The sequence below is a fragment of the Lepisma saccharinum genome, chromosome 20 (assembly GCF_977018435.1).
Source record: "Lepisma saccharinum chromosome 20, izLepSacc3.1, whole genome shotgun sequence".
NCBI classification, from domain to species: Eukaryota; Metazoa; Arthropoda; class Insecta; order Zygentoma; family Lepismatidae; genus Lepisma; species Lepisma saccharinum.
Window position 1 is genome coordinate 2460887 of NC_139248.1, and position 26728 is coordinate 2487614.

The 26728-nt window shown below is 38.3% G+C and overlaps 2 protein-coding genes across 4 annotated transcripts in view; one reads left to right on the forward strand and one right to left on the reverse strand.

Annotated features, from left to right (window-relative positions):
* The window catches only part of LOC146003776 (uncharacterized), a 30398-nt gene extending 25191 nt beyond the window's left edge, over positions 1–5207 (reverse strand). The window contains exon 1 of the mRNA XM_083142189.1: positions 5193–5207. Within this exon, the coding sequence (XP_082998315.1) occupies positions 5193–5207 (15 nt within the window). The remainder of the gene's footprint in view (positions 1–5192) is intronic.
* Positions 1504–25795, forward strand: LOC146003643 (uncharacterized). Of its 3 annotated transcripts, none has more exons than XM_083141972.1 (8): positions 1504–1605; positions 7147–7262; positions 10195–10293; positions 13235–13310; positions 14439–14662; positions 19161–19313; positions 20308–20402; positions 23985–25795. In XM_083141972.1, the coding sequence occupies exons 2-8, from the start codon at positions 7200–7202 to the stop codon at positions 25624–25626; spliced, it is 2352 nt and encodes a 783-aa protein (XP_082998098.1). In that variant the 5' UTR covers positions 1504–1605; positions 7147–7199; the 3' UTR covers positions 25627–25795. The 3 variants fall into 3 exon arrangements, with proteins under 3 accessions (XP_082998098.1, XP_082998100.1, XP_082998101.1); XM_083141974.1 differs by lacking the exon at positions 1504–1605 and adding an exon at positions 1676–1802 and having other exon boundaries at positions 7145–7262; XM_083141975.1 differs by lacking the exon at positions 1504–1605 and adding an exon at positions 1829–1934.
* The last annotated feature ends 933 nt before the right edge of the window (positions 25796–26728 follow it).

Genomic DNA, 26728 nt, shown 5'->3' on the forward strand with positions numbered 1-26728 from the left:
TAAAACTCCGCAGTATGTGTTAACAGACGTACACCGAAATTGAACCATGTAAAAATTGCATTCGTAGCATGATGAAATCGCAATAAAACAAAAGGAACTTGGGTCCCCACTTATTTCGGCTCATTTTGCAATTTCTAGACGTGACCGCCATATTTTTACTGCAGATTCGTGACTACGAGGCCAAAATTAGTGAGTATGCCAAATTTGAAAGTAATTGAAGATACTTCCGGTATTGTAAATTCGCTCCGAAATTTATACTGTACACTTCATAATTGTGAAAATTTACATGGTAAATTAAGTAAATATTTTTGTAAAAAAATGCAAGTCTGCATAATACACACCATCGTAATACAAGACATATGTATGTGAAGATAATTTTTATTACATTTAAAGATGCCTTCAAGAGTTCAGTAAGTTAAATGAAAACCAGGTACCACTTCGATCTTCTGAAACCACCTATAACTCATTTATTTCGTCCTTTTTAACATTCCTACTTATATATTCTGCATTGCGGAACATTCTTTAGGGTGGAATTATGCTTTTTTCACGAAAATAATAGCGGATAGCCCCAAACACCATTCACGGCAAGGTTAGGTTAGGCAAACATACATTCGCTCTAAAAGAGATTACGCGATGAAAGAAAATACATTGACGAACTTCGATAATGCTATAGAAACTGATTTCGGTAAGTAGTTTCTCGTGTAAAAATTAAGAAATCCGTTTTCACTAGATCGAAGTGTTACCGAAAACCATTCTTACTGGTACAAGGTTAAATCGTACGTGTATTAAAACTAGTTTTATGCAATACATTGTGTTAAGTACGTATGTGCAGAATAACACACAAAATGAAAAAAAGGTAATGATACATAAAAGTGTCATATTAACTGCAGATTTACCCAAATCAGAAACAAGCACGGTGGCATAATAAAGGAGGGGGGGACTACTTACTTATGATATGTAATTCCTTCTTTTTTCTTCACATTCCTACTAGGGCATCGACGTACACAACAATAAACCATTATTTAATAAATCGCATGTAAATACTCAATAAATTATAATTCCTCCTTTGATAATTAATACTTTGGATAACCTAACCGTTATTCATTTCCAGCCGGATGTTTTGTTATGTTGTCACAGTATACTCAAACGCTGTACTCACTTCCGATTCCGACGAGCACGAGCTAGTCTGTGAGCACGAGTGTTCAATCCACCTTCCACTGAGCAACAAGATATTTTCTTAAAAGATTTATGCTTCTCCTTGATTCATTATGAATCTTGGTACAATCTTGGGATGTGTGTGGGTTACGTTCTGTCTTCCTTTCTCCTTCAAGCACATATCTATCTCAAATTATTCACCCCGTGGTGTGAAGAAGGTGGCGATCCCCCCCTCTGGCGACGTCGTTCGCCCATTGCTTAATAATTTGATTATTATTATTATTATTTTACACAATGACACAAATATTCAATCTTTATTCAATATCTCACACCATATTTTATGTGCAAGAATTGAGGTATGAGGTTGAAGCGAAATACCTCAAGTCACTGTCGGCCGCCATGTTTCATTTTATGGAGGTGCATTGATCTAGTGGGTGGTGATATTTTATTGTACGTTTGTGTAGAATTATTTGTGATGCTTAATTCTTGTAGTTGTATTCTATTTACGTTTATTGCCATGAATGCTCTCGGAAGATTAAAGTGTGTGATCAATACATTTCTTGTGTATTTGTCCTGAAATTATTATGATTTCGAATGGTTGTAACAGTATGGTGCGTTGTCTACCAAACGTAAATGTCTTAGGAATTAGGGAAGGGAAATTTAAGCGGTATAAGCGGGATGTTTATGTTGCAAGTAATGCACGAGCACCATAACTCTTAAAATATAAAGTGTTAACGTATAAATTACGTGAGGAAGAAACCTACTAATTTACTGCTCGTGTGTGTGTGTTTTGTATTGGCCACTTCAAACTTTTATTAAGTGATGTCACTGTTACGAGAAAAAAATCGACATTTATCCAAATTCACGTTGTTTCAAATTCTCCTAGCAGAAAGACTAATTATCGTAGAATTTTGGAAATCATTGCCACACGCAATTTTAACCTTGAAGTAATGAACACTATTTGGATTCGAGAAAAAAGTATTTGTGTTGAAAAAAATTACCTTACGCGAGGATGCGTTCTTCCCATGGACAAGGCATTTTCCGTTGACAAGCGACAGTAAATATCGTAGAGTAGTGGGAACGAATGTAGAAGTTATTGGACGGCTTAATTGAAGATGACAGGAGTGTTCCCCGATTTGTTTGAAATTTTGTATACTTTCTACATGAGGCCTTCATATATATACATGTATATTTTCTACATGAAAATTTCACGTAAGGTTGGGTTTGGCATGGCAAATATACTTCAAATAACACTAAGCTTACCTTCAAAGTCTGTAGTGTTTACAATCCAACGGTGGATACAGTGTTGCCACACTTAAAATCCACAGTCAACATGTTCCTCTCCTTCCTGATTGTCGCTGTCAGTGTCGTTCTCCGGAAAACTTATTTGGTTAGTACATTCTCTAGTAAATAAATCTGAGAACACTCCCGTCACCTTCAATTGCTCCTATCGGACGTAGTAGAGTGCATTTACGGACTTTATTTTAATGCTAAGAGAACCAAACCTGACCTGCCTAACCTAATCGCGAAAGCATATATTGAACAAAATCTTTAGTAATCGCCAAAACTCAGTATGTGTTAACAGACGAAAATCGAAAACGAACCATGTAAAAATTCGTTGATAGCATGATGAAATCGAAATAAAACAAAAGGAACTTGGGCCATAATTTTTTATGCAAATTACAATAAATGTACTGTGTTGATTCTAATTAAAACTAAGATTAAATATTACACATGAGTTATTTGCAAATACATGTGAATGTGCAGTGTCGTGCCCAAGGGGGTATATACCCCCCCCCCAATTGATTGGCCCTTCATTGCTAAAAAATGAACGTCGAAGGCAGGAAAAGATGGCAAAATGAGGGTTGACTACTTAAAAAAGTATGTGTAATGCCCTCCTTTTGAAAATCCTGGACACGCCACTGAATGTGAGAACACACACAGGTGTGTCAATGGATAAAAAGTAACAATTTCTCTAATTTAAGTTTTCCATGGCCTTTCACAAAGTGTGTATGGAAAATGACCAATAAATAAATAAATATTATGTCATAGAGATACAAGGACCTGCTGAATAACAACCAATGGTTCAAGTTAGAGATTGGAGTGGAATGCAGAAGTATACACCCTTTCCCAGCTAGAAAGCTTTGGGGTGAGCATCCCTTTACCTGTTTCATTGACTAGCAAGCATCCTATCATTGAAAGTTAGCTTGACACACTGCTAATGGTCATTTATGTACAGTACAAAAGTGTTCTTGTTGGTTGGGTTTTGGTAAATTTACCTAGTCTTAGATGCACTTTGTACACTCGAATACAATGTGGACAATTACAAATCAAAATAATGATGGTACATCTTATTTTCAGTTTTTTTGTTTGTATTAACAAAATCAATACATCTTCTTGCCTCAGTGTAGTGGTCAATATACTTTTATAGTTGTTTTAAAATATAATTTTGTTAATTTAGCAATTCAACAGAAGTAATTGAGTCTCAGCTGACAGAACTAGCCAACATACAGTATCATTTATCTCTGCAATTAATAATTTTCGCAAGTTGGAAACATAATGGAATAGATACATTGTTATCATTAGAATTTTCAAATCTGGTCTGTATTCATATGGTCACCTGATTCCATAATTATACGTATTCTGTTCATTTTTATATCTTTTGTTCCAAGTTAATCCTCATGTTAGGAGGATGTGTGAAGAGGTAATGAAATGTATAATGGGGCATGAAACTTAAAATCTAAACCCAGTAGTGCTTGCTTCAAGCACTAAACTGCTCAAGTTAACAAATCTGAGTTCGATGCAACATTACATACTCTGAAATTTCATGTAAGTGTCATTTTTGATATTGTAGTTTGAAATGTTAGCCCAAGTTCCAATTATATAATTCCAAACTAGTTATTATGTGTGTGCTTCATTGATTGATTTAGTTTATTTAATAGGGCTGAACCGATACTCATGTATCAGTATCGGCCGATACCAGGGGTATCTGTATCGGCAAGTATCGGTTCAATGCCATCCAGTACCCAAGATTTTGAGAGGCTAGAGCTGCCAAGAGAAATAACTCATTTGCCAAGATTTGTTCTTTTCAAAGGTTCGTTCTGCCCCCAAACGTGACATTGAAGGTATGCAACTGCCTGGTGGTCAATGCTATGTGGAAATAAAATAAACCATTCATTGCCAATTCTTGCTCGCAAACTCGTGGGTTTAGAACGTACATTTTCAAAACCAGCATTATTATAATGCTAGGCTCATTTCGGAGTTCCTGGGAAAGGGATGAATGTTGCTGTGGGAGGGAGGGTTGTGGGTTTTCTTCTTGTGTTCTGCCCCTCTGTGTGACTTCTGCCCGATGCTGACACTGCAGTGACTTGTTTTTATTGCAAGTGACAGAGAATAATGTACAGCAGGGCATATACAGAGCTGCCAAATGAACATTAAATATATAGGATTGTATTTGTGTATATTTTTTCCATTTTCCTCCCTCTCCATGTTAATCCTAACCATAAGAATGTTGTTTACATTTGTATTTATTTTGCATTTCTTGAGCAAGTTATATGTTGTATGCACTACATAAATTTTATTTTACACGCTATAACTTTCTCTCCTCTTAAAGGCATGTATCATGAAATTGGGGATCATGAAATGAAGCAGGGACACTTAACAATAATTTTTTCGGTGTATCTGCAACTTTTTAACAATGCTTGCAACATTTTAAAAATCTCTTCTTTTTTTGCATCCTCTTTGGAAGTTCACATAAAATGTCACAGGATGTTTTAAGTGATAATTATCAGAATAGTTTGGGAGTATTTGATATCATTAATAGAATGTGATGTGATGAGTTTTGTGACTCAGTAACTAGCCTTTGTTATTTTAAACTGAAATTATACAAGTATCGTTATCGGCTCAGCCCTATTATTTAATGCTACTTGTCTACCATAAACATACATGGATAACACACCAGGAAGTTTATGCTGGTTGCAGGTCCAAATGCCATAGTATTTTCACATTATTCATTCTCTGTTCATGTCTGTACATACATACTTCACAGTCATAGTCTGTTCATGTCTGTACACACATACTTCACAGTCATAGTGATTAATGTGTGCTGTCATTTGGTTGATGTTGTCTTGGATATGGACTCTTGCTGCCGTCTACCTCATCTAAGTGATTTCATAGCAAGGTTAGGCAGGTTATCGTTGAAGCTTTCATCATTAATATAATGTCCGTAAATATTTTTGTAATTAGGTTAGGTGGGTCAAGTTTAGGGCTCTTAGTACGAGGTGCATCCAGAAAGTAAGTTTCCCTATTTTTTTTTTTTAAAAAAACAACACAGTTTCAGGAAACCATTTATTGGCAACAGGTACAGCAAAGGTTCAGCTATTTTTCAACATAGCAACCACCAGAATTGAGACACTTGTCGTATCGTGGTATCAACTTTTGGATCCCACTGTCGTAGAACTCTGCCGCCTGTGAATGGAACCAGCGTGTGACAGAGGTCTTCAGCTCTTCGTCGTTGCCAAAACGCTCACCGGAGGACAGGAATTTCTTGAGGTGCAAGAAACGTGAAAATCTCTGGGAGCCAGATCAGGACTGTAAGGTGGATGATCAAACAACTCCCAGCCGAATTCCGTCAAAACAGCTGCTTTGCGCTGAGGCGTATGTGCACGAACATTGTCATGGAGGAGCACAACACCTGCAGTAAGCATGCCATGCCTCTTGTTTTGAATGGCACGTCGCAATTTCCTTAGTGTTTCACAGTAATGGTCAGCGTTCACCGTTTCACCTCTGGGGAGGAAGTCAATGAGCAAAATGCCCTTCCTGTCCCAAAACACGGTGCACATCACTTTATGTACCGACAGCGTCTGTTTGAATTTCTTCTTGACCGGAGATCCACTATGCCGCCAATGCATTGACTGCTGCTTGGTTTCCGGGGTGAAGTGCGAAATCCACGTCTCATCGCCCGTGACGATCCTGTCGAGGAAATCATCGCCGTCATCATGGTACCGTTGCAGGAATGTCAGTTCTGCTCCTGAACGTTTCATTTTGTGTTCGGGTGTCAGGTTTTTCGGCACCCACCTGGCACACAATTTTTTGAACAGCAGGCGCTGCGTGACAATCTCATGCAACACGGATCGCGATATCTGCGGAAAAAGGCTACTCAACTCCGTAATCGTAAAGCGACTGTTCTCTACGATGCGCTGCCGCACCAGCTCAACCAGATCATCAGTGATGAGGGACGGACGCCCACTGCGCTCTTCATCATGGACACTTTGATGACCTTCCGAAAACTGCCGACACCAGCGACGCACCATCTGCTTACTCATAATGTTCGGCCCATAGACCTCACAGAGCTGACGATGAATGTCAATTGGCGCAATGCTTTGTGCATTCAGGAACTTTATCACCGACCGAACCTCGCATGGGGCGGGAGAAGGAATACGAGCTTCCATTTCGGACCACTGCTGCCTCGCTACTGACATGCGGCGGGAGAAGGAATACGAGCTTCCACTTCGGACCACTGCTGCCTCACTACTGGCGCCGGGCAGGATCTGTCCGCCTGGCATATGATTGATACGTCTTAGCTCTGCTGCGCATGCGCAATTTACACGGCTCATTATGTTTACTTTCACGGGGAAAAAATAGGGAAACTTACTTTCTGGATGCGCCTCGTATTAACATAATGTCCTTGCATGAAACACCAGAATGGTTGCTTATTGGTTAGTCTGCATGATTGTGTACGCAATTGCTCCCATAAACAATACTTCATGAAACTTTAAACTGTGCTAATTACTTTCTTGAAGTTGCAAACATACTGCAGCAATCATTTCCAGAATTCTACAGGACTTTTTAATGGTACTGTAATACCTGTAAAAATCATCACACAATCAGGACTGTTATCAAATTGTCTTTTACAAGTTTTTTAAATCATAATTTCAAGTAAGTTATACGAATAAAAGAGTAAAGCTTTTATGTAATTGATTTCTCTTTCAGAGTAATTGCAATCAAAGATATATGTGTGTGACACTATAATTCCTTAGAGAAACATGAGTGGAAATGCCAGAGAAAGGGGAGGTAAGGAAACAAGAGGAAGATCGAGGACCAAAAAGGTTAGTGTAAAGCAGTGTCCAAAAAACTTTTCATATATATTTATTTATTATTAAAATTTGCGGTGGACTAGTTTGTAGGTCTTTGGGATACTCAAGTTCATTCCTGAGGAGCAAATTGGCCGGAGCATGGTGCTGATCACATCACCGTCAAATTGGCCGAGATGTGGCCCTACCCCCACATCTCCTGAATGTAATGTGTCTTCATGGGATGGTGCTATATGCATGGGAAACTTCACCTTACCTTTACCTACTAAAATTTGTTATTCTGTAAGCAAGGTGTTTGATTTAAACCCTATTGAGCTAAACCTGAATTTAAATCTGAACATAAATCGGGTGATTTTGTAAGAAAAAGGGGTCACTGATTTAAACCACTTTAAAGAAATAATTTATAGAATAATGTATATAAGGATTTTGTACATATCAGAATCACTTTTGGTGAAATAACATTAATCCCGTAATCATTGAATGGTGTTTATTAGGCTCTAAGAAAGGAAATGTAACATGCAAACTGTAAATACACTTATATTTCTCTTGATTTAAAATTCAATCATTTTTATAGGCAAAAATTTGGTGTAGAATAATATACAAAATACTAATCATGTTAACCTTTTGGTGCCCAAGGCTATTTTCACATGTAAGCCTCTCTGTCCCGAACCGATTTTGAGCAAAATGCAGAGTTTCAATTAAATGAGTGTAGATCGGAGACTAATTGCCCTAGAGAGATGAGTGATATACCGTTGTACGCGGAATGAACCAGAGATTCAGACTATATGAAATTTAAGCAAATTCGGCGTATATGTGGTGGGGGGAGGGTGCTAACTCTCAAAATTCCAAAATTTCGGGAAAAAAAATTTGATTCCCCCACCCTCCCCCCAAGAAAAAAGTACATGACAGTGTCGACATGCACATGGAAATGATCGCTGACATGTAAGGAACACAAAATATTTGCATTATTATCATATGACCAATGTAACTTGAGTTGTACCCCCAAAGGGAATGGTCGGCACGCCACTGATTCAAGCTTCAAAATGCAGTGGTACCTTGAAATGACTTCAGCTCAGAGACTATTTGCCCTGGAGATATGAACGATATACCGTTGTACGCAGAATGAATCACAGATTCAGATGATATATAATTTATGCACATTCGGCGTATATATGGAGGGGGAAATCCCCTGAAAATACTTTTAAAATACCTTTTAAAAAATGGGGTTTCGCCCCCCCCCCCCCCCCCGAAAAAAAATAATATGAAAAGTTTAAAATGCACATAGAAATTATTGCTGGAATGTAAGAAACAGAAAAATATTTGCATGATTGTCGTATGACCAATGTAACTTGAGTTGTACCCCCAAAAGGAATGGTGGGCACGGCACTGATTCAAGCTTCAAAATGCAGCGGTACCTGAAATGACTATAGCTCAGAAACTAAATGCCCTAGAGATATGAAAGATATACCGTTGTACGCAGAATGAATCACAGATTCAGACGATATATAATTTATGCACATTCGGCATACATATGGAGAGGGAAAGGGGGGAAATCCCCTCAAAAATACTTTTCTCTAAAAAAATGGTGTTTCCCCCCCCCCCCGAAAAAAGGTCAAAATGCAAAATTTATGCAAATTTGATATATACATGAAGGGGGAAGGGAGAAAACCCCCAAAAATTATTTTAAAAAATTGTCACCACCCAAAAAATGTCCTCGCACTTGGGCACAAAATGACACCTACGCACAACATTCACAGACAAAAAGCTAGAACGCAGTGAAAAATGAGCGGCGATTCTTGCAGCTGCTTGAAATTCTATTTTTAGACAATGCAGGGTAACCCCTGTCGCAACTTGTGGACACTTGTGCTAAAAAAAAAAAAGGTTTCCTTCAGTGTGCTTCGAAATTCCATTCTCACAACGCAGATTCAACAACCAGTCTTCCCCCTCCCCCACCCCGTACCCTCACGGAAAACTTTCATTTTGACATTGGATACTGATAAACAAGTTTCCTTCGAATGCAGTTAACAGAGGGGAGTGAAAAGCATTGCTTTAGAACAACAAAGCCAGTCTTCCTTTATCAGCAAAAATTTGACGTTGAAAAGAGCCGCAAAAGAGAAGTACCTTTTCCCGCCTTTTCCCCTCCATTTTCATGAAGACAAAAAAAAAAATGCAAAAACCAATTTTTGTTAAATACATGTGTTAGGAACAATATAAAAAAATAAAATCGAAATTCTAGCCAAAAATAGAAAAGTTATAACGTAAAAACTACGACCTTGACACAGCGTCTCGATCGAGATGCTTGGGACAGTGAGAGTTACATTTGGGTATCTCGTTTGAGATGCTTGGGCAGCAAAAGGTTAAACCATAAATAGTGTCATTATCATTAAGCTGTGATTAAACATGGCAGCTGATATTTTGCAAAGTGCCATTAAAAAAATTGCTTATTCTCGTAATCGTATTACCTTACGCTATTTCTTTTAACATGTGAAAGAATTATTCTAAATATTGGTAAAGTGGAGATCTATGTGTGATGTTTAGCTAAAATGTAGCAACTTTCTTTCACACATGTTTAAATTCATAAATTTCCCTAATGACTAGGAATGGAAAATTTTGGTTGTTGGTCTAGAAAAGTCAGGAAATTTTGTTTTTATGAAATTGTAGACACCCTTACTTTTGGCTAATGGTGACGATGAGTGATGACATGATGAAATTAATGAAGGAGCACTTGCAAAGAACACCCATGCTCAGGTTGTGATATGAACCCAGGCCCTCAGGAATCGTAGCATCCTGTGATAACCACTCTGCCACAGAGTTTGGTCTAATTTTCAAAATGAGAAACCATTGCTGTTATAATTAATGTAAAATGAAATAACTTTCTATGGCCTGCAATGTTTTATAGAGATTTAATACCTAAACAAATGTGTGATTTGATACTTGTATTTTAAAGGTTCTTGCAGAAAGTGATCCGGTGTCTACTCGGATGAATCCCTCCACAAGTACAAGGGGAAGTGCAGGAAGGGGTCGTCCAAGAGGAAGACCAAGAAAGGTGAATATGTGCTTCTATGTGTGTGTGTGTGTTGGGGGGGGGCTTGGTTCTGAAGGAAACAGTATCACATTTTGATTAAAGTGTGATGTCATCATCATCCTTTGCCATTTCCTGCCTCTGGCTGGGTCGGCATAGAAGTCAAGCTTCTCCATTTTTCCCTGGTCTTCCACCACTCGTCTCTCTTTCCACGGTGTTCCAATCTTGTCCTCTTCTCCTAACACTCTCCTCTACCTGCTATTTCCACCAACATCTTGGTCTCCCCCTTGACCTTATTCCCACTCCTTGTGCATCGAAAGCTCTTACTGGTAGTCTTTCTGCATCCATCCTCTTCATGTGTCCGAACCATCTCATCTGTGCCTGATCTATCCTGTCCTGAAGCTTCACCACCCCCACTGTCTTGTCGGATCTCCTCATTTCTTATTCTATCTCTTCTAGTCTTCCCCAATATGCTCCTTAAAATTTCATCTCCACTGCCTGCATCTTTCTTTTGTCTCTCTGTCATTGTCCAAGTCTCTGCTCCGTACGTAATTATTGGCACATAGTATGTGTTATATATTACCTTCTTGCATTTCATAGGTACGTACATCCCCATTCCATATTAATCTTCGAATACTTTGATATAGTCCACCACCCATTTGTCCTCTTCTGTTTACCTCCTCATCTATTCTTCCACTTCTCTCTATTAGATATTTGAAGCTCTCCACTACCCTCACCTCTTCCTTGTCCATCTTTATTCTTGGTTCATTTCCGGCTCTGTTTCCTGTTGTTATTAGCACCTCGCTCTTTTCTGCACTGAATTTCATTACAACTATGATGCTGTCTCTGTACTACTTTATCTCTTTTCCCCATATTACTAAGTCATCAGCAAACAACAAGGCCTTCATCTCTTCCTCTCCTATCTTCTTCCCCACCTCTTCGTTTATTGCATCCATTGTAATTATGAAGAGCAGTGGGGAAAGAGCACTTCCCTGTTTGAGTCCATTACTTGTACTGAACCACTGCGTTCTTCCCACTGGTGTCTTCACACAGCTCTGGTTGGCATGCACTCTACACACTATCTCTTCCTGTATATCTTAGAGCCTTCCAAATCTTTATTCTGTCCATGCTATAATATGCCTTTTCTATATCTAGGAATGCCATAATCAAATCAACGAATTGCACTAAAACTTGGTGCAGAGTCTATGGTGATCATGGGGAAGCGAATACGAACGAAAAGAAAATTCGTTCCAATTTTCACAGTACGCAGTGATCATCCTGGGAAACGCTTCCTTCAGTCATTGGTCACACTGTGTTATGCTTCCAAAGGGTCATTCATACTGACAGGGTGCATAATGAACACTTCTGTACCGACATAAACTTAAATTACTGGTTGTTGTTACTTCAGCACCTGGTGGTGAAAATTTGAACTTTTTTCGTGAGTATTTGCTTCCCCATTGTCTCCATAGCCTCTATACCAAGTTTCAGCAAAATCCGTTGCTTCAAATGGCCACCAGAGGGCTCTCAATGGGACAACTTCAATTGTGGTCACTCGAAAGCTGTGACAATAATAGAAGTGAGAACTGTTCTTGTTGTGGATAAACTTTTTCTTTATTCATTGTTTCGCTGCACTGCACATGCAGTTTACTTGAGAGCTGAGAATACAATTTAATGCGTGAAACAAAACATTGAGTAAGTAAGAAATGTTTAGTCACTATTCTTCCAGTTTTTAATAAAATAAATACGGAGAAATTAATACTCACTTTATCCGCAAAACTGTTTTTTCTTCTTTGTTCGATTAATTTCAGTGGCCACTTCCACCATCCTCGTTGGAAGTTGCTGTACTGTTGGTGGCAGTGTCCACTGAAATTAATAAAACAAAGAAGTATTGCGGATAAAATGAGTATTAATTTCTCCGTATTTATTATACTACCGCGTTTCTCTTTTCCCAATTATGAATTCCAGTTCTTGTTGATATTATTTCTAGATATTTTTCATGATTGCTTGTTTTGTTTGGCAAATGTACCCAAAGCTTATGCGAGACAGCTGTAATGCTGACAGCCTACCTGTCACTCTTTCCAATCATGTTCCTGGTTCAGATTAAAAATTCTTTTATAATTGCTCCTATCACCCATGGTCACTTGCTGCTTGGGTTGGACCCTCCCATGTGTCGTGTTTATAACATTATTCTAAGTATTCAGCATATTCTTACTGAATGTGCCAGTTTCTTTCCTCCGAGAGAGTTTTAACCTTCCCAGTAAATTATCATCCTTGTTGGGAGATGATGACAGTATTTGGCAAATGTTTTTAGCTTTTTAGAAGAGCAGGTCTTACACTGTCTATGAGGAAGTTATGAGACTAGCGATACCCTTTAATGTGTTGTGTTTGTCCGGTGCAGGAAGTGCAGGAATCGAACCCAGTTGTCCCATGTGTCAGTCACATGCCTTATTGACAAGAACCCTGCGTCTTATCCTTGTATAATTGGATTTGATTTTTGTGTCACTTTCGGCTAATTTGCAAAGATGGTGATGAGTGATGATGTGATGAAATTGATGAATGGACACTCACAAACATCCATGCTCAGGCCAGGATTCGAACCCAAAACCCCTGGCATTGTAACGCTAACCACTCTGTCACGGGGGCCAGCTCCTATACTTCGAGGGGTGCAAAATGGCCATGTGTGCCAATGCACACAACATTTTCACTTGCTCATTCTTTCTGATATTAAGAAATATCCGTGTTGGATACAGTTTTTAATCTTCCAGACCTCTGGCTTGAAGCACCACAGTGGTCAGCACAATATACACTTACCTAGGTAGATTTAACATATATTCAGGCGCATAAAGCACATGCTTGCAGAATGCAAGCGACGGTATGTGATAGTTTTAAGTATTGGACCAATTATGGGTCACCCCCTCTGTCTACAGCCATGCAGTTTGAGTAAAGAATTTGCATTACTTTGCAGAATTTAAATCCATTGCAACCAACATATGTAGGCAAGTTGCAGGAAGAATTGGGTGTTGAAGCCTCATACATAGAAGGTACGTGGTCCTTTGTGACTCATAGTGAGGTAGTGTAAAGAATCAAGTACAGAATAAAAGTTAAAGGAATAAACAAGTTAAAATCTAACTGATATCCATGCAAAGGGATTCTGATTTTAGATACATACATTTAACGTTTTGATTTGTAATATATAAAGGTGTTAGTGTGTAAATTTTTGCAGGTTGTCCATGTACTCATGTTCGTAGTATAACCAATAAAAACTATTGTTTCTTGTAGTGATTAAAGTGTGGTATCTATTTTTAGGAAACAGTCGACATGTATAAATGTTGGGCTTATTAGAAGGAAAGGGTTGACAGAGTTTAATTGATTTGGTTATTGTACGTCACTTTTCTGCCGCTTTTGACTAATCACGGAGATGAGATGAGTGATGATATGATGAAATTGATGAAGGGACACTCACAAAGAACGCCCAGGCCAGGATTGAAACCTGTGATCCTTGTCATCGTAGCATGCTGCGCTAACCACTCTGCCATGGAGATTTAAATATTATTAAAGCTACTACAGTACAACCCCGATTTTACATTCCTGGGTTTTACATTTTTCGCATTATACTTTCAATCTTTCATTACATATAATACATATCTTATATTAATACATTCAATCTCAATATATAAACCAAAATTTTACAAAATTTACCCCAATTTTACATTTTACGCTTTTTCCGGTTTGAACTCCTGAAAAACTTAAAATCGAGATTGCACTGTATTTATAAGTAATTCCCTGACTTTCGTTTGCAAAAGAAATGAAGGGTATTAAATGTGAATTTTGTTTTCAATAATTAAGTACAAGTTAATTCAAATTTAACAGTTTTGAAGATTTATTCCTAATTGGTTGATTGGCAGCTTCTAAATGAAACTGTTTAATATTTAATTGTTTGATTAGTTTTCTTGTAACTAATGAATTTTTTTCTTAAGTAACTAAAGTGTAAAGTTTAGTTACGGCAAAAATGTAGTTTTTATTAGTTATAAAGTGATAAAAAATACAACCACGTAAGGTGTATCCAATAGTTTGCATTGTGATAAGGTGAATTTCCATTCCTTTTAAAGTGTGTATTTTTTTGCCTTTATGCTAAGTAACTTTGCAGCTATTTTGAATTTTCCTTGCAGATTTGTTGGGTATAAAGCTAGAAATTCCTTCCTCCATCGCAGAGATTGTTGAGAGCCCTGGCAGTGACAATGCAGATGATGATGATGACGATGACCTTGACACTTTTAACAGGTTCTATTGCCGTTTGTGCGCCAAGAAACAGTACAACGTGATATCAGCATTTGGAAACGAAGGTGAACTGTGGGAATTAATCGAAAAAATTGCCAGGTGTCTGCCTATTATAGTAAGTATTAATTTCTTAACGTTCCTTTTCAAAGCTTCTTTAAGGTTGTAGGGGAGAAAAGTACAGTACAAGAAGTAAAGATCTGATAAAGGGAACATTTCATGACATGAATTCTGCTATGTTTCTGCTTTTTACCTTGAGTTGAATATTATATTCACATGGGTGATCCTAAAATTAGGAGACACTTTTGACTTAGAATTATTATTTTTTTATTTTTGAGATCAAAAAGCTATGTTTTTTCATTCACAGCCACATATTTATGGTGAACAAAAGATCCAGATTTTGGAAGAAAACTGGGCATATTTTGGGATCAAAAACAGTATATAAAGTGGTATTTTGTTGTTAAAATGGTGAATAAAAAACATTTGATTTTAAGAACTGTACTTGTCACCACACAAAATTAATAATTCACATCTAATAGCACATTTATATAGTTATCACAAGGGCTCGGGACTTAATGTTCTATAAAAGTGTAAAATATGTATGTAATTATGTCATATAAATTGAAAAATGTCATAAAATTATTAAAATATGTCAGAAAAATGCAGAGATATTCACAGTAAAGCCAAAAATATGCACAACAGTACTTTCTAATCTTCCAGGTAAGATGGACTATGGTGGGGGTGGAGTATTAAATGGAGTCAGGTGGGGCTCCGTGGTGGAGTGATTAACACATCACATTACAATGCCAGGGGTCCTGGGTTTGAATCCCAGCCTGGGCATGGATGTTTGCAAGTATCCATCATATCATCACTCATAAATTAGCCAAATGTTGCACAAAAAGCGAAGTAAAATAAAGCAAATCAATCAATCAAATGAAGTCAGAATTCCTTTAAACCAAAGAATGTAATGGAAAATTCTGAAAATATGGTGAGGTTCACTGCGATTATCCTAAGTTTCATTTACTATTACGTCAGATTTACACCTTTGTGGAAACTATAGCATAATTGGCAGCTCACTACATCTCTGGTAAATCTAGGCTCACAGAATCCCCGATGGTATGGTGGTAGCGTCGTCGCTTGTAATCAAGGGGTCCCAGGCTCGATACCTGGTGGAGGCACATAGCAGTTCGGATCCCACTTTAAACTGTAGGTCCAGTCCCGATTAGCCTTACTGTGCATAAAGTGGACTTAAGGAAAACACCAACTCAGTCTATCAGTCAATTCACAAACACAACTTTTTAGGCACATATTTAGAATTTGAAAATTATATTTTTACTTTTGACTGGTTGTTGTGAGAACCCAAAAAGGTAAAGAAATGAGAACAATTAAAACTTGTTTACTTCCTGTGCGGTGGTTTTTGTGACTGCACAACAATGACAGAATGTTTTTCTTCAATAATGTTCGCAAGGCTATCAATTGTCAGCCAGATAAAAAAGGGGAGTTATTATTTTTCTATACTAGTTGTTAAGAAAAGACAGCATCCGTAATTTCCTTATGCTGCCATTGATAATATAAACTATCTATTGCACTAAAAGTACAAATAATAAATTATAAAATAACCAATTACATGCAAGAAAAGTACAAAATTGTACAGAATTAGATCTTATTACAAGAAAATTGAAGAAATATGTTGTAAAATTGCGAAATTGTATTATCAAGTTTGTCTGTTTTGACTGATTTTCATCAGATACGTAAATATCTCACCCCAGTATTCGATCCTGTGCCAAATAAAAGATATGTTATAAGTAGACCTCTGATTTTAGGTTTTAAACCTATTTTTTTCCTTTGCCGTTAAATAAGAAATAACAAGTCATGTCAGCGTTTCATTAAAAAATGCAACAACTGACGAAGTTTTATAGTGCCTAAAATAACCCATTTTGCTTGTTAGAACCTATTTTAGGTTTATGTGCCTAAATCAAACATTTATTTAGGTATTTAAGGATTTCCATGTCACACAAAGGTACTTGCTTGCTTTGGTATCAATACTATTCCACGACTAACGTGTTTCATACAAACTTTCTGTCAGTTTCTATTCTTACAAGTTCATGGTCTTTTTTTTTTTACAAAGCTCTAAACAAAGCAAAATGTCTGTCGCCACTGCTACCTAAATGGTCCAAAGTGCAAACTTCTCATCCATGTGGTCTTGCTCACTTTCACATCAGGTCAGTGCTTTGCGGTATTTACGCGTTGCGAAGTAACATTTCAGCATTCAAATTTGCACCAATCACTATGTTTCTGTTGGTATAAGATGGTCCTGACAAACAAAAGATTGAACTTAACTTTGGATAACATGAAAAATGATTATTATATATTCAGGGTGGCCACTCTAGGACCATGATAAAGTATAACTATAATTTCCTTTTTTCAAAGCAAACTTTCCAAAAATTCAAGGGTACAAGCAGATATTTTCTCTATTTCAACCTTACATATTACAGCCTCTCACCACACACAAATATATTAACAATATAAAGGGCCTGTAAGATTCCAATGTATCAAATATTGAAATTTTGTTTTTAACGATTGTACCTAACCAGTATTTTTGAGGAATTTTGAGCTATTTTACTTTTTTTAACCTATTTCAGGCTTTTCCGAGCCTAATTTAAGATTTTTAGAACCTATTTTAGCATTTTTAGAGCCTATTTTAGGAACCTTAAAGCCTAAAAATCCGAGGTCTAGTTATAACATAAAGTCCTAGGCCATACTTATCACAGTTTTAAGTTTATTCCTGTGTAAAAGAGTGAATTTTCCCTTCTCAAATATTTACTGCAGATTTAATCAATTTTCTGTGATTTGTATATCTCGCAGGATAATTCAGGCCTCAGAAGGTGTCGTATCGGTAAATAAACCCTAAATTTCGTGACGGTTCACAGTAGGTGCTGAAAATGATCGGCATTTTCTTGTAAACCCAAGTCTACGTGCTTACACATGTTCCATGCTACTTTTCTCAATGTTCTTTTCGAGATTTAACCATTCGCTGCTGAATGTCATGAAGGAATTCCTGTGTAACTATCTTGGGTCTTCCACTTTGTTGTCTATCATGCATGGAGCCCACCCATATCATGAAATCTGCCCTTTTACATGGTGCTGGATCTTCTCCAATTCTCCACGTATCTTTCGTGTGACTTAAAGTTAAAGTATGCTTCCAACAGAGTGATTTGCTGTGCTCGAGTAAAAGGGGATTGTTGACAAACTGTGATTGTATGCCTCACACCCAGGACAGCTCTAAACATAATATAAACTCGTTCATGGTCATACCAATCCTTACTGACAGGCTTGTTTTAAAAGTACAGCAAAACCTCATTAATTCAGACTAATTGGGGGGGGGGGGGTGATAAGTTGGTCGGATTAACTGAAATAACCTAAAAGAACAGTAGGAAGTGCATTAAAACTCCGTTCATAGCAACAAACATGTTTATTATGGTGTATTTAAAGGGCATAGGCCTAAGTACACTATACAGTACAGTAAAATGTAAAGCAATACTCTGCATACAATGCAGTACGTACATACGCCGTACCCATATTATATGAATGTGCAATATGACAAATGCGATTGAAGACTTATAGTCACATTTAAAACCTTGCATTCTGCTTTTTTTTTTTTTGTTACCTTTTGCCTGTCCAGATTAAGCAAAGTCCAGCTTATCGGGGTCCAGATTAACGAGGTTATACTGTATTAGTGTGGTTGGTAGCGGTACGGTTCGAGTGACCCCGAATCTACCGTTAGGGTATGTAGTTCAGTTGGCTGGGCTTTGAGATGAAAAATAATACATCTGTTATTTTGGTAGAGTCAATACTAAGTAGGAGAACCTGTAGGTGTAGACATAATTAGGCACATATGTAATAGTTAACAATAACAAGATTTATTATAAAGAGTAGTTGTTGTAAGAGTATCTCTACCTAAGTGTTAAGGTAAGGGAGCAGCTTGGAAAGAAAGGTAGATTATTGATACTTAGTGAATTGAAAGTATAGATCCTTGTTCATCTTCTAAGTGCCTGAAGACAGCCTGGACTTGCCCGGGTGGATAGCCTACCTGGGTCGGAGACTGGACAGCCCTTCCGTCCGCACTTCAGTTCTGCTGATCGACTTGACTAGGGTTTATATACTTCAGGTGTGGTCAAAGCAACCACTGGCAGGGTTATTTATGTTGCCTCGTGTCATTTTCAGGAATTCTAGAAGCCTGGTATCCTTGTTATCAAGTTATCGGGTCGGTCTCATGTGGTATCCTCACATGTAGAGTTGCCCTCATGTGGGGTAGCTGATCGGAATTGGTTCCAAGTAACCAACGCAGCAACCACAGTCTTCCTGTTGTTTCTGACCTTACTTCTCTGAAGGGTAGAGAGGGCACATGGACTGATGACTGACGAAGATAATGTCCACAGTGCTTTGAGTGCTTCCTGTCGTGAACTGCACCCAAATCCGAGTTTTCAGAAAATCATGATCGTGCAGAAACTTGCACGTTACAGCGGGGACTTTTCGAACCCTTTTTATAAAATTTTGTTTTGTGTCTGCATAAATATATGCATGTGCTTATTTATATTTGTTCGTTTTAATTTCAGGTTCTGCCACATGATGAATTGCCTACATCAATTTGCCATTCTTGCCTGGAAAAATTAAATACTTGTTATGATTTAATAGAAACTTCTGTGCAAGCTGAAACAGTTCTGAAGTGCAAACTTGCAATTCTGAAGAGCAACATGGCTACCTCACAGGTAACATGTAACTAATTTTCTCTTGTCCATTTGTAGAATTATAACTTAAAATTGGTAGTATGGTATGTATAGCTGAGTGTCTTGTGTGATTTACCCAGAATCTCTCCGTGAAAGGTTCCAGGTTCAAGTTACGGCTTAGGAGTGTTCCTGTATGAGACACCCTATATGTGAGAGATTTGAAATTTTTACAAGAAGACAAGTCGTAAATCCTTAGGTTATCCCTTGCAGAAGAATAACACAACTCTGTACTGTATTGAATTTGAATGAATGCCAAACATCTATGCCAGAGTGGTTAGCAGGGGGATGGGTGTTCTTTGTGCAGGCTCGTACCCAGGATTTTTTGAGGGGAGGCATTCATAATAAAGATGAATGGCCTTCACTTGTTCATCGGTGCCCTCAAGCATGGTGAATTCCCCTACTCTGGTCTAACAGTATGTGGCAAATGAACAAAATTTTAGTCCAGTATTGGAAGTTATTAAGGTGAGACCCCTAGGTAACTTCTGGAGTACCCTGTATTTTGTGACAATTCAAATACCACAGAACTGTCCTGGCATAGCAGTAAAATATGTAAAATTAATAACATTGCAATCAGAGAAAGGTATTTTCTGATCAGTCATTCTTGGGTTACAAGCCAGGCTAATTCAGTATTAGAGTCCAACTTTTTGAGAGAATTCCTCAATCTTTGATGGGCATTTCCTTAACAGCACCAAATTATACATTGGTGTTGAATAAAATATTATTGAGTTTTGAATAAAAGATTACTGAGTTTTACATATTCTATAAGGCTGAAAATATTTTGCTGGCATAATACTTGCTACAGTTTTCTGTATACTATATTATGAACATGAAATGTACGTTATGTGGATTTATTTCGTTCTTTCAATGAATCTAATGTCCACATTTTACAAGGGTATTTACATGAGGTGCATTTCATAGCATTCATTAGTACTATTTATGGCACCGATTATATTGAGAATTGTTTTAATATTACCAGGTGATTGAAGACCCAAATGAAGCAGATGAAGATTTTGATGAAACCAGATCAGAGTATGATGATTCAGTTGTCCCGGCTGATGTTCCACTCTCAAAGTTAGTATCATTGAAAATTTATAAATAAAATTACTAAATAAAAACATTCGTTGCTTTACCTGAGTAAACAGCAAGGACAAAACAAACTGCATGACAATGCAAAGATTTTTAATTTCAGAGACACTGTATCTATTACCAGAATGGTTTGCATTTCTTGCAAGAAATTGGAATCTTTTTAAGTCTCTTTATTATTTTACAGTTTTATTTTTGTTCACTCCCTTGGTTTTTACTCAGTAAGACTACTTCATAAATGACTACACTGTTTATAGTTATTATAATTTTATTATTATAAAATGTATTTTCACTTTTCATTTTTGCTACTTGTGTTTTTGATACTTCTTGTGTCATGTTCGAATTGCAGTTAGCAGTTAAAAATTACACACTATGTTAAGAAATATTATTTTTATTCTTCTTTACTGATAAAATATTTATTATTTAATCATGACATTCACTTTGGTACAAAATACTGACATAGGACTGGTTCATTTAATACAAGGTGTGGCTATTAATTTCCAGGACTGCTCTAATAACACCAGAACAGATGATGTGAAAAACTTACCCTTTTAATATGTTTCGAAGTAATCCCCACCTGCCGTAATACACTTCTGTGCTCGGCTGTATAAGTTGCGGAAACAACTTTTAAAGTCCTCTTTCGGAAGGCTCTTCAATGTCGACGTCACGTGCTTCTTGATGTCTTCAACATCCACAAACCGTGTTCCTTTCAGCACAGTTTTGAGTTTTGGGAACAAAAAGAAGTCTGCAGGGGCCAAGTCAGGAGAGTATGGTGGATGATGCAGCTCTACGACTTCATGCTTGGCCAAAAACCGCTTCACTGGCAACGCAATGTGGGGGCGGGCGTTGTCGTGCAACAGACACCAACTCCCATTTCCCTAGGTCTTGTGTCAGAATTTGGCGAACCACCTCTTTGTCGACGTTCAGTTCACTGGCCAGTATTCGAATAGTCAGTCGCCGATCCGATGTTACAAGCTCGCGCACTTTCTCAATTGTTTCAGGCGTACGCATGGAAATCGGCCTTCCGGTGTGGGCGTCATCTTCAACACTTTCGTGCCCATCCCGAAAACGTCCATACCATTCAAATGTTCGGGAACGGGATAATGCTTGCTCACCATACACTTGCTTCAACATTGCATGTGTTTCTGTCGCACTTATGCCCAGTTTGAAGCAGAATTTGATGTTCACCCTTTGCTCCATTTCTGCACTTCCACAACACCACTTTACCACTTCGACAACAACACTTCACCAGATACGTTTCGACACGTCTTTCCCAGCCAAGCTCTTGTCTCCAACTGGTGCGCGCTTCGGGGTGCATGTGCAGATGTACTACCTACTGGATACCAGCAGCGCATCTCGGGTGAGTGATCGGTTTTGTGCTGTGACGTCAGTCCTGGATATTAATAGCCACACCTTGTATAATTCCTATGATAAAGTGGCCGCGGTGGCTCAGTCGGTAACGCGTCTGACTACCTTCGGGTTCGATCCCCGGCCGGTTCAAATCTGGGAACTTTTCTAACATTGGAAGTGGCCCCGGCGCCCACCCAGCTTCAAATGACATGGGTACCTGGGGGAAACCCTGGGGGGTAAAGGTGGTCAGGGGCATGATGCTGATCACATCATCCCCACTCATGACCAGATCAGGGCGTTACCCCCACACCCCCTATACGCCTTCATGGCGTGGTGCTAAGCACAGGGGAGCACTTTATGATAATTGAACTTGTTGCCCTAGTGGCTGACCTCACTAGGTGTTCGACTATTCGATGTCACTATCAAGAGAGGCCTCCCTGATGGCATAGTGGTAATGTCATCATCTTGTAATCAAGGGGTAATAGGTTTGATACCCAGTGGATGCACAAAGTTGTTTGGATCTCACTTGAAACTATAGGTCCATTCCCAATTAGCTTTTCTGAGCATAAAGTGAAATTAAAAACTTGCCATCAAAGAAGGTCCTAGGTTCGAGTTCCAGTCAGAGCATGAAGGCCTTTATGCCAGTTTGCATTTTGTACCCTCTGAGAGATAGCTGGAATTATGGAAAGATTTTACCAGGTGGTATCTGATTTTTAACTTACAGTTTCCAATCAGTACTACAGATTTTTGCTGACAGTGATATATCGGCATTGATATTACATCATCTCCAGCATTGTATGATATGAAGAATTGAATATCACTGAAGTAACTATTTAAACCTGTAAATATTTTTACTTGAACAGTTTGAGCTTTACGTAGTCGAATGCACAGTGCTCTCAGCTTTGGTGCAAATGCTCTCTGTAAAGGTTGTATTGAACCAGCATTGTATTTGGTAGCTACTCGAGAGAAATAGCAGTGGGTTCCTGTCTAGCTAGACAACAGTGGAATTTGGGACTTGATGCACTTACCATTCATTACTCAATGAAAAGTGACTTGGCTGGTCCTAGACCTTGATGAGCCACACAGTTTAGTTACGAGGCATATCCAAAAACTGGTACATGTTTGGTAATAAGAGAGGATCAAAACATTTTTTTTCTCTGAAAGTACATACTTCAATCTATTTTTCTACATAGGCACCCATGGCATTGAAGCACTTTTATACCGGAAGAAGAGTTTTTTTTGTCTACTCTCATAATACATTTCTGCCACCAGTCCATTGATAAAGGACGTACAGGCAGCATTCAAGGTTGCGTGTGAGCTTTTGTGTAAGTTTCATTGCGCCAGTGGACAGTCAAGATGAACCAGAAGATCGAGAATCATGCCAAGACTGAAGTGAGAGCTGTCGTTCCACCTTGCCACTAGCAAAGGCGAAATTAAAGGAGCTTTTGGGAGGAAAGGACTTCGATGATAATGAAGAGCTCCAGATAAATGGTGAACTGCATTTCTCTTTTGACTGGTGACGTAAGTGTTCGACAAGAGTACACAAAAGAAACCTGTGTCTAAGACCACCTTCTATTCTTGTTACACCAACTGCTTGCAGATCGAGAAGAGTAGGGATTCACTTCCTGACTTGAATCTTTACCTTTCAGGTTCTTATTATTTTTCGCAAATTCATTAAAGTTTCGAGAGAAGTCTGATTACTTCAACATGCAAATAAAAAGTTGAATTCCTCATGAAAAGAAAGAGGTGTTCCACATGCATAAACCAACTTACAAAGTGCCTTCTACCCAAAGTCAACACACAATATTCCTGCCTACCTTTTCTCTTTTCTATTTGTAACATTAATTAGCTTTTCTACATGTGGTCAAAAAGTTATAATTTAAACATTGTGTTTGATTCTGTGCAAATTTAATTTTTACATTTTACCACAATTAATCAACTTATGACGATCTGTAATAACTCCTGGCATGATAAGTACCTCAATGCCATGGGTGCCGATGTAGCTCAGAGTATGTACTTTCAAAGTAAAAAGGTTTTGTTCAAGTAACTTTCATTCTATTTTTTATTATAAAATGGGGTACTAGTTTCTAGTTGTACCTTTTGTTTTAAACATTTTAATTTATGCCATATACTTTCTCATATAAAATATGGGGTTATAACATTTTTTCATGGTGATTGGTCTTTCTGCATTATCATCAATTGCTTTTCCTTTCTTTTCAGGATGCAAGTACTGAATGCAGGTAATATACAACAAGGCCAGCTATTGCGTACCACGAAAATACCCATTGATGATGAGGATGATGATGCAGACAGCAGTGCTTTTAATTTGGAGGGACCAGCAAAATGTGAAATATGCAGTGTTGTTTTCATTAACATGGATGCATTTGATTCCCACATGGAAATGCATTTTAAGAAAAACAAATTTGAGTGCCAGTTCTGTTTCTTGACTTTCGGTGTGTACAAGGATTTGATCATTCATAAAACAAAAACTCATCAGGGGGAGCTAGTGAGCTGTGAAGATTGTAAGTGTATTCGGGCAGTGCAAGGAGTCCAGAGTGATGAAGACTCGGAAAATGAATTTCAGTGCAAACTGTGCGGAATGCAGGGCAAAAGTAAGGTCCAGATGCAGCGTCACTATTTCACTCACTTACCAAGAACAGTGGTATGCAATATTTGTGGCAAGAAGTGCACCTCCTTATTCAAGTACAGGTTTCATAAAAAGATGCACAATCAGATGAAGAAAATGATTAAGTGTGACGTGTGCGACAAAGAGTTTGAATCGCGATTCCTGCTGAACAGGCATAAATTGTATCTCTGTCGCGTGGCACCTTTTACTTGTTCAATCTGCGGCGAAATTTTTTTGCGTCAGGTTAGCCTCCAGCTTCATGTCCGCAGGCATTCCGAGGAGAAGCCGTTTCAATGTCAGCATTGCGAAAGGAAGTTTGCGTACTTGAGCCATTTAAATGTACACACGAGGTCCCACTTTGCACCGAGACATGCTTGCGATGTTTGCTCCAAGACATTCCAATCCTTAACGAATTTATCGAGGCACAAATCTATACACGATCCCTCGGCGCACGACAGATTTAAGTGCGGAGTTTGCGATAGACCTTTTAGATTGAAGCGGCAACTGAAACAGCACGAGATCACGCACACGAACTTGAAACCTCACTTGTGCGACATTTGCGGGAGAGGGTTTAACAGGAAGGCGAACATGGTCAACCACAGGGCTCTGCATTTTAAAGAGAAGCCAAGCAAATGCATGTACTGTGCGGAAAGTTTCCGCACGAGGTTAGACCTCAGGATTCACGTCGGTTGCTCGCACCCCGAGCTAAGGCTTTCCGGCACGGTGCCATACAGTAGAGACAGGAAGAGGCAAGCGTTCAAGTGCGAATACTGTGGGAAGATGCTCGCTTCGAAAAACAGCTTGACGGATCACGAGCGTATCCACACCGGCGAGCTTCCGTTCGTTTGTAAAGCGTGCGGACGAAGATTTCGAGCCTTGAGTTTGCTGTACCAGCACATGCCGATCCACACGGGTGTGAAACACCATCTGTGTAGTCTATGCGGGAAGAAATTTGCTAGGAAAAGCTTTCTCAATATCCATATGCGACACCATTCCGGGGAAAAGCCTTATTGTTGTTCGATCTGTGGAACAAAATTTTCACAAAGGGGGGACATGACGAGGCATTACAGGAGACACACGGGGGAAGTCCCTTATCGTTGTGATCAGTGTGATGCAGGATTCTTTCTTAGGAGACTATTAAATGAGCACAAAGAGAATCACAGTCACGAAAAATATGCAAAGGTGACGTACATTGTTCAGAACATGTTAGGTGAAATCAAAATAGAAACTGCGTAGAATTTTAATTAAAATGTCTGTATTATAAGATTATTACACCAGTGATATAATCAACAGGTTTGTAATTCCAGACTTTCTAACACTAACTTTTATTTATTGTTATTTTGTATTAGCTGTAACATCAGATGGAAATTATACAATAATTGTTGATGTTATTAAAATAAGCAAAATGAAATGAAAATGTTGCAAATTTGTTTTCTTATGCATTTTCAGCCATTCAGATTAATTTTATTGAAATTATAGTCATTTTAACACTCAACGTACTGCTCAGCAAAGATGAGAAAGTCTCTCTGGTGCTGCTGTCCTGTAAGCAACTTGTTTGTTCAAGGGTTGGGTCAGGTGAGAGGTGGCGGGTAGCAAGGACTGCTCGACTTCTGACACCCTTTGAATGTTGCCAAACTTACATGGATGAAAGGTCATTGAGTTTGAGTGCGTCTGTTGTGTATGTTGTTTGTACCAAAATGAATGGCAAAACCGTACATAGAGCCGAGATATGATTTCGAATGTTGTTAAATTTTTTGACAACGAAGCGAGAGAAGGATGTTACACGTTTCTGGTCAATCAAGCTACAAAGTGTGCAGCAGCTGCAGTTCGAATGTCAGACACTTTCGTGAAGAAAATTAGAAAGGAAGGAAATTCCGGGGGAAATTTACGTCACCAGGTAAGCACAGGTCTGCCGAAAAGCATAGAATTGTTGTAGACTACTTTGACAAGTGTTTGATTCGATGAACTATTGGTAATTTTTATATGATTGAACATGAAGTGCCAACAGTAAAAAAAAGTGCTTTTGAAATTAAAGAAAGAAATTAATCTTCGGGGTAGTCGTGAAACTCTTCCCAACATTATTTGCAATGACTTAGGATTTTGTTTCCAAAAGTGCAAAAACGTGAGAAGTGCTTTGGTGGAAAGGAGTGACATCGTGTCCAATCGACAAGTTTTCTGAGGGCATTGAGGCAAAATGAGAAGAGTGACGTGAAAAGGCCAGTTATATACTGAGATGAAACATTGATCCATGAGAACTACACGGTGAAAAAGTGTTGGCAATGATGAAGGCAGTGTACATGGTGCTTTATCAAATACCAGTGCTGGAAGAGGGATGATC

Coding starts and splice junctions, on each gene's coding strand:
- LOC146003643 (XM_083141972.1), top strand. CDS start 7,200: ATGAGTGGAAATGCCAGAGAAAGGGGAGGTAAGGAAACAAGAGGAAGA. Junction 14,663..19,160: donor CCAGGTGTCTGCCTATTATA/GTAAGTATTAAT, acceptor TTTTAATTTCAG/GTTCTGCCACATGATGAATT. Junction 20,403..23,984: donor GCTGATGTTCCACTCTCAAA/GTTAGTATCATT, acceptor CTTTCTTTTCAG/GATGCAAGTACTGAATGCAG.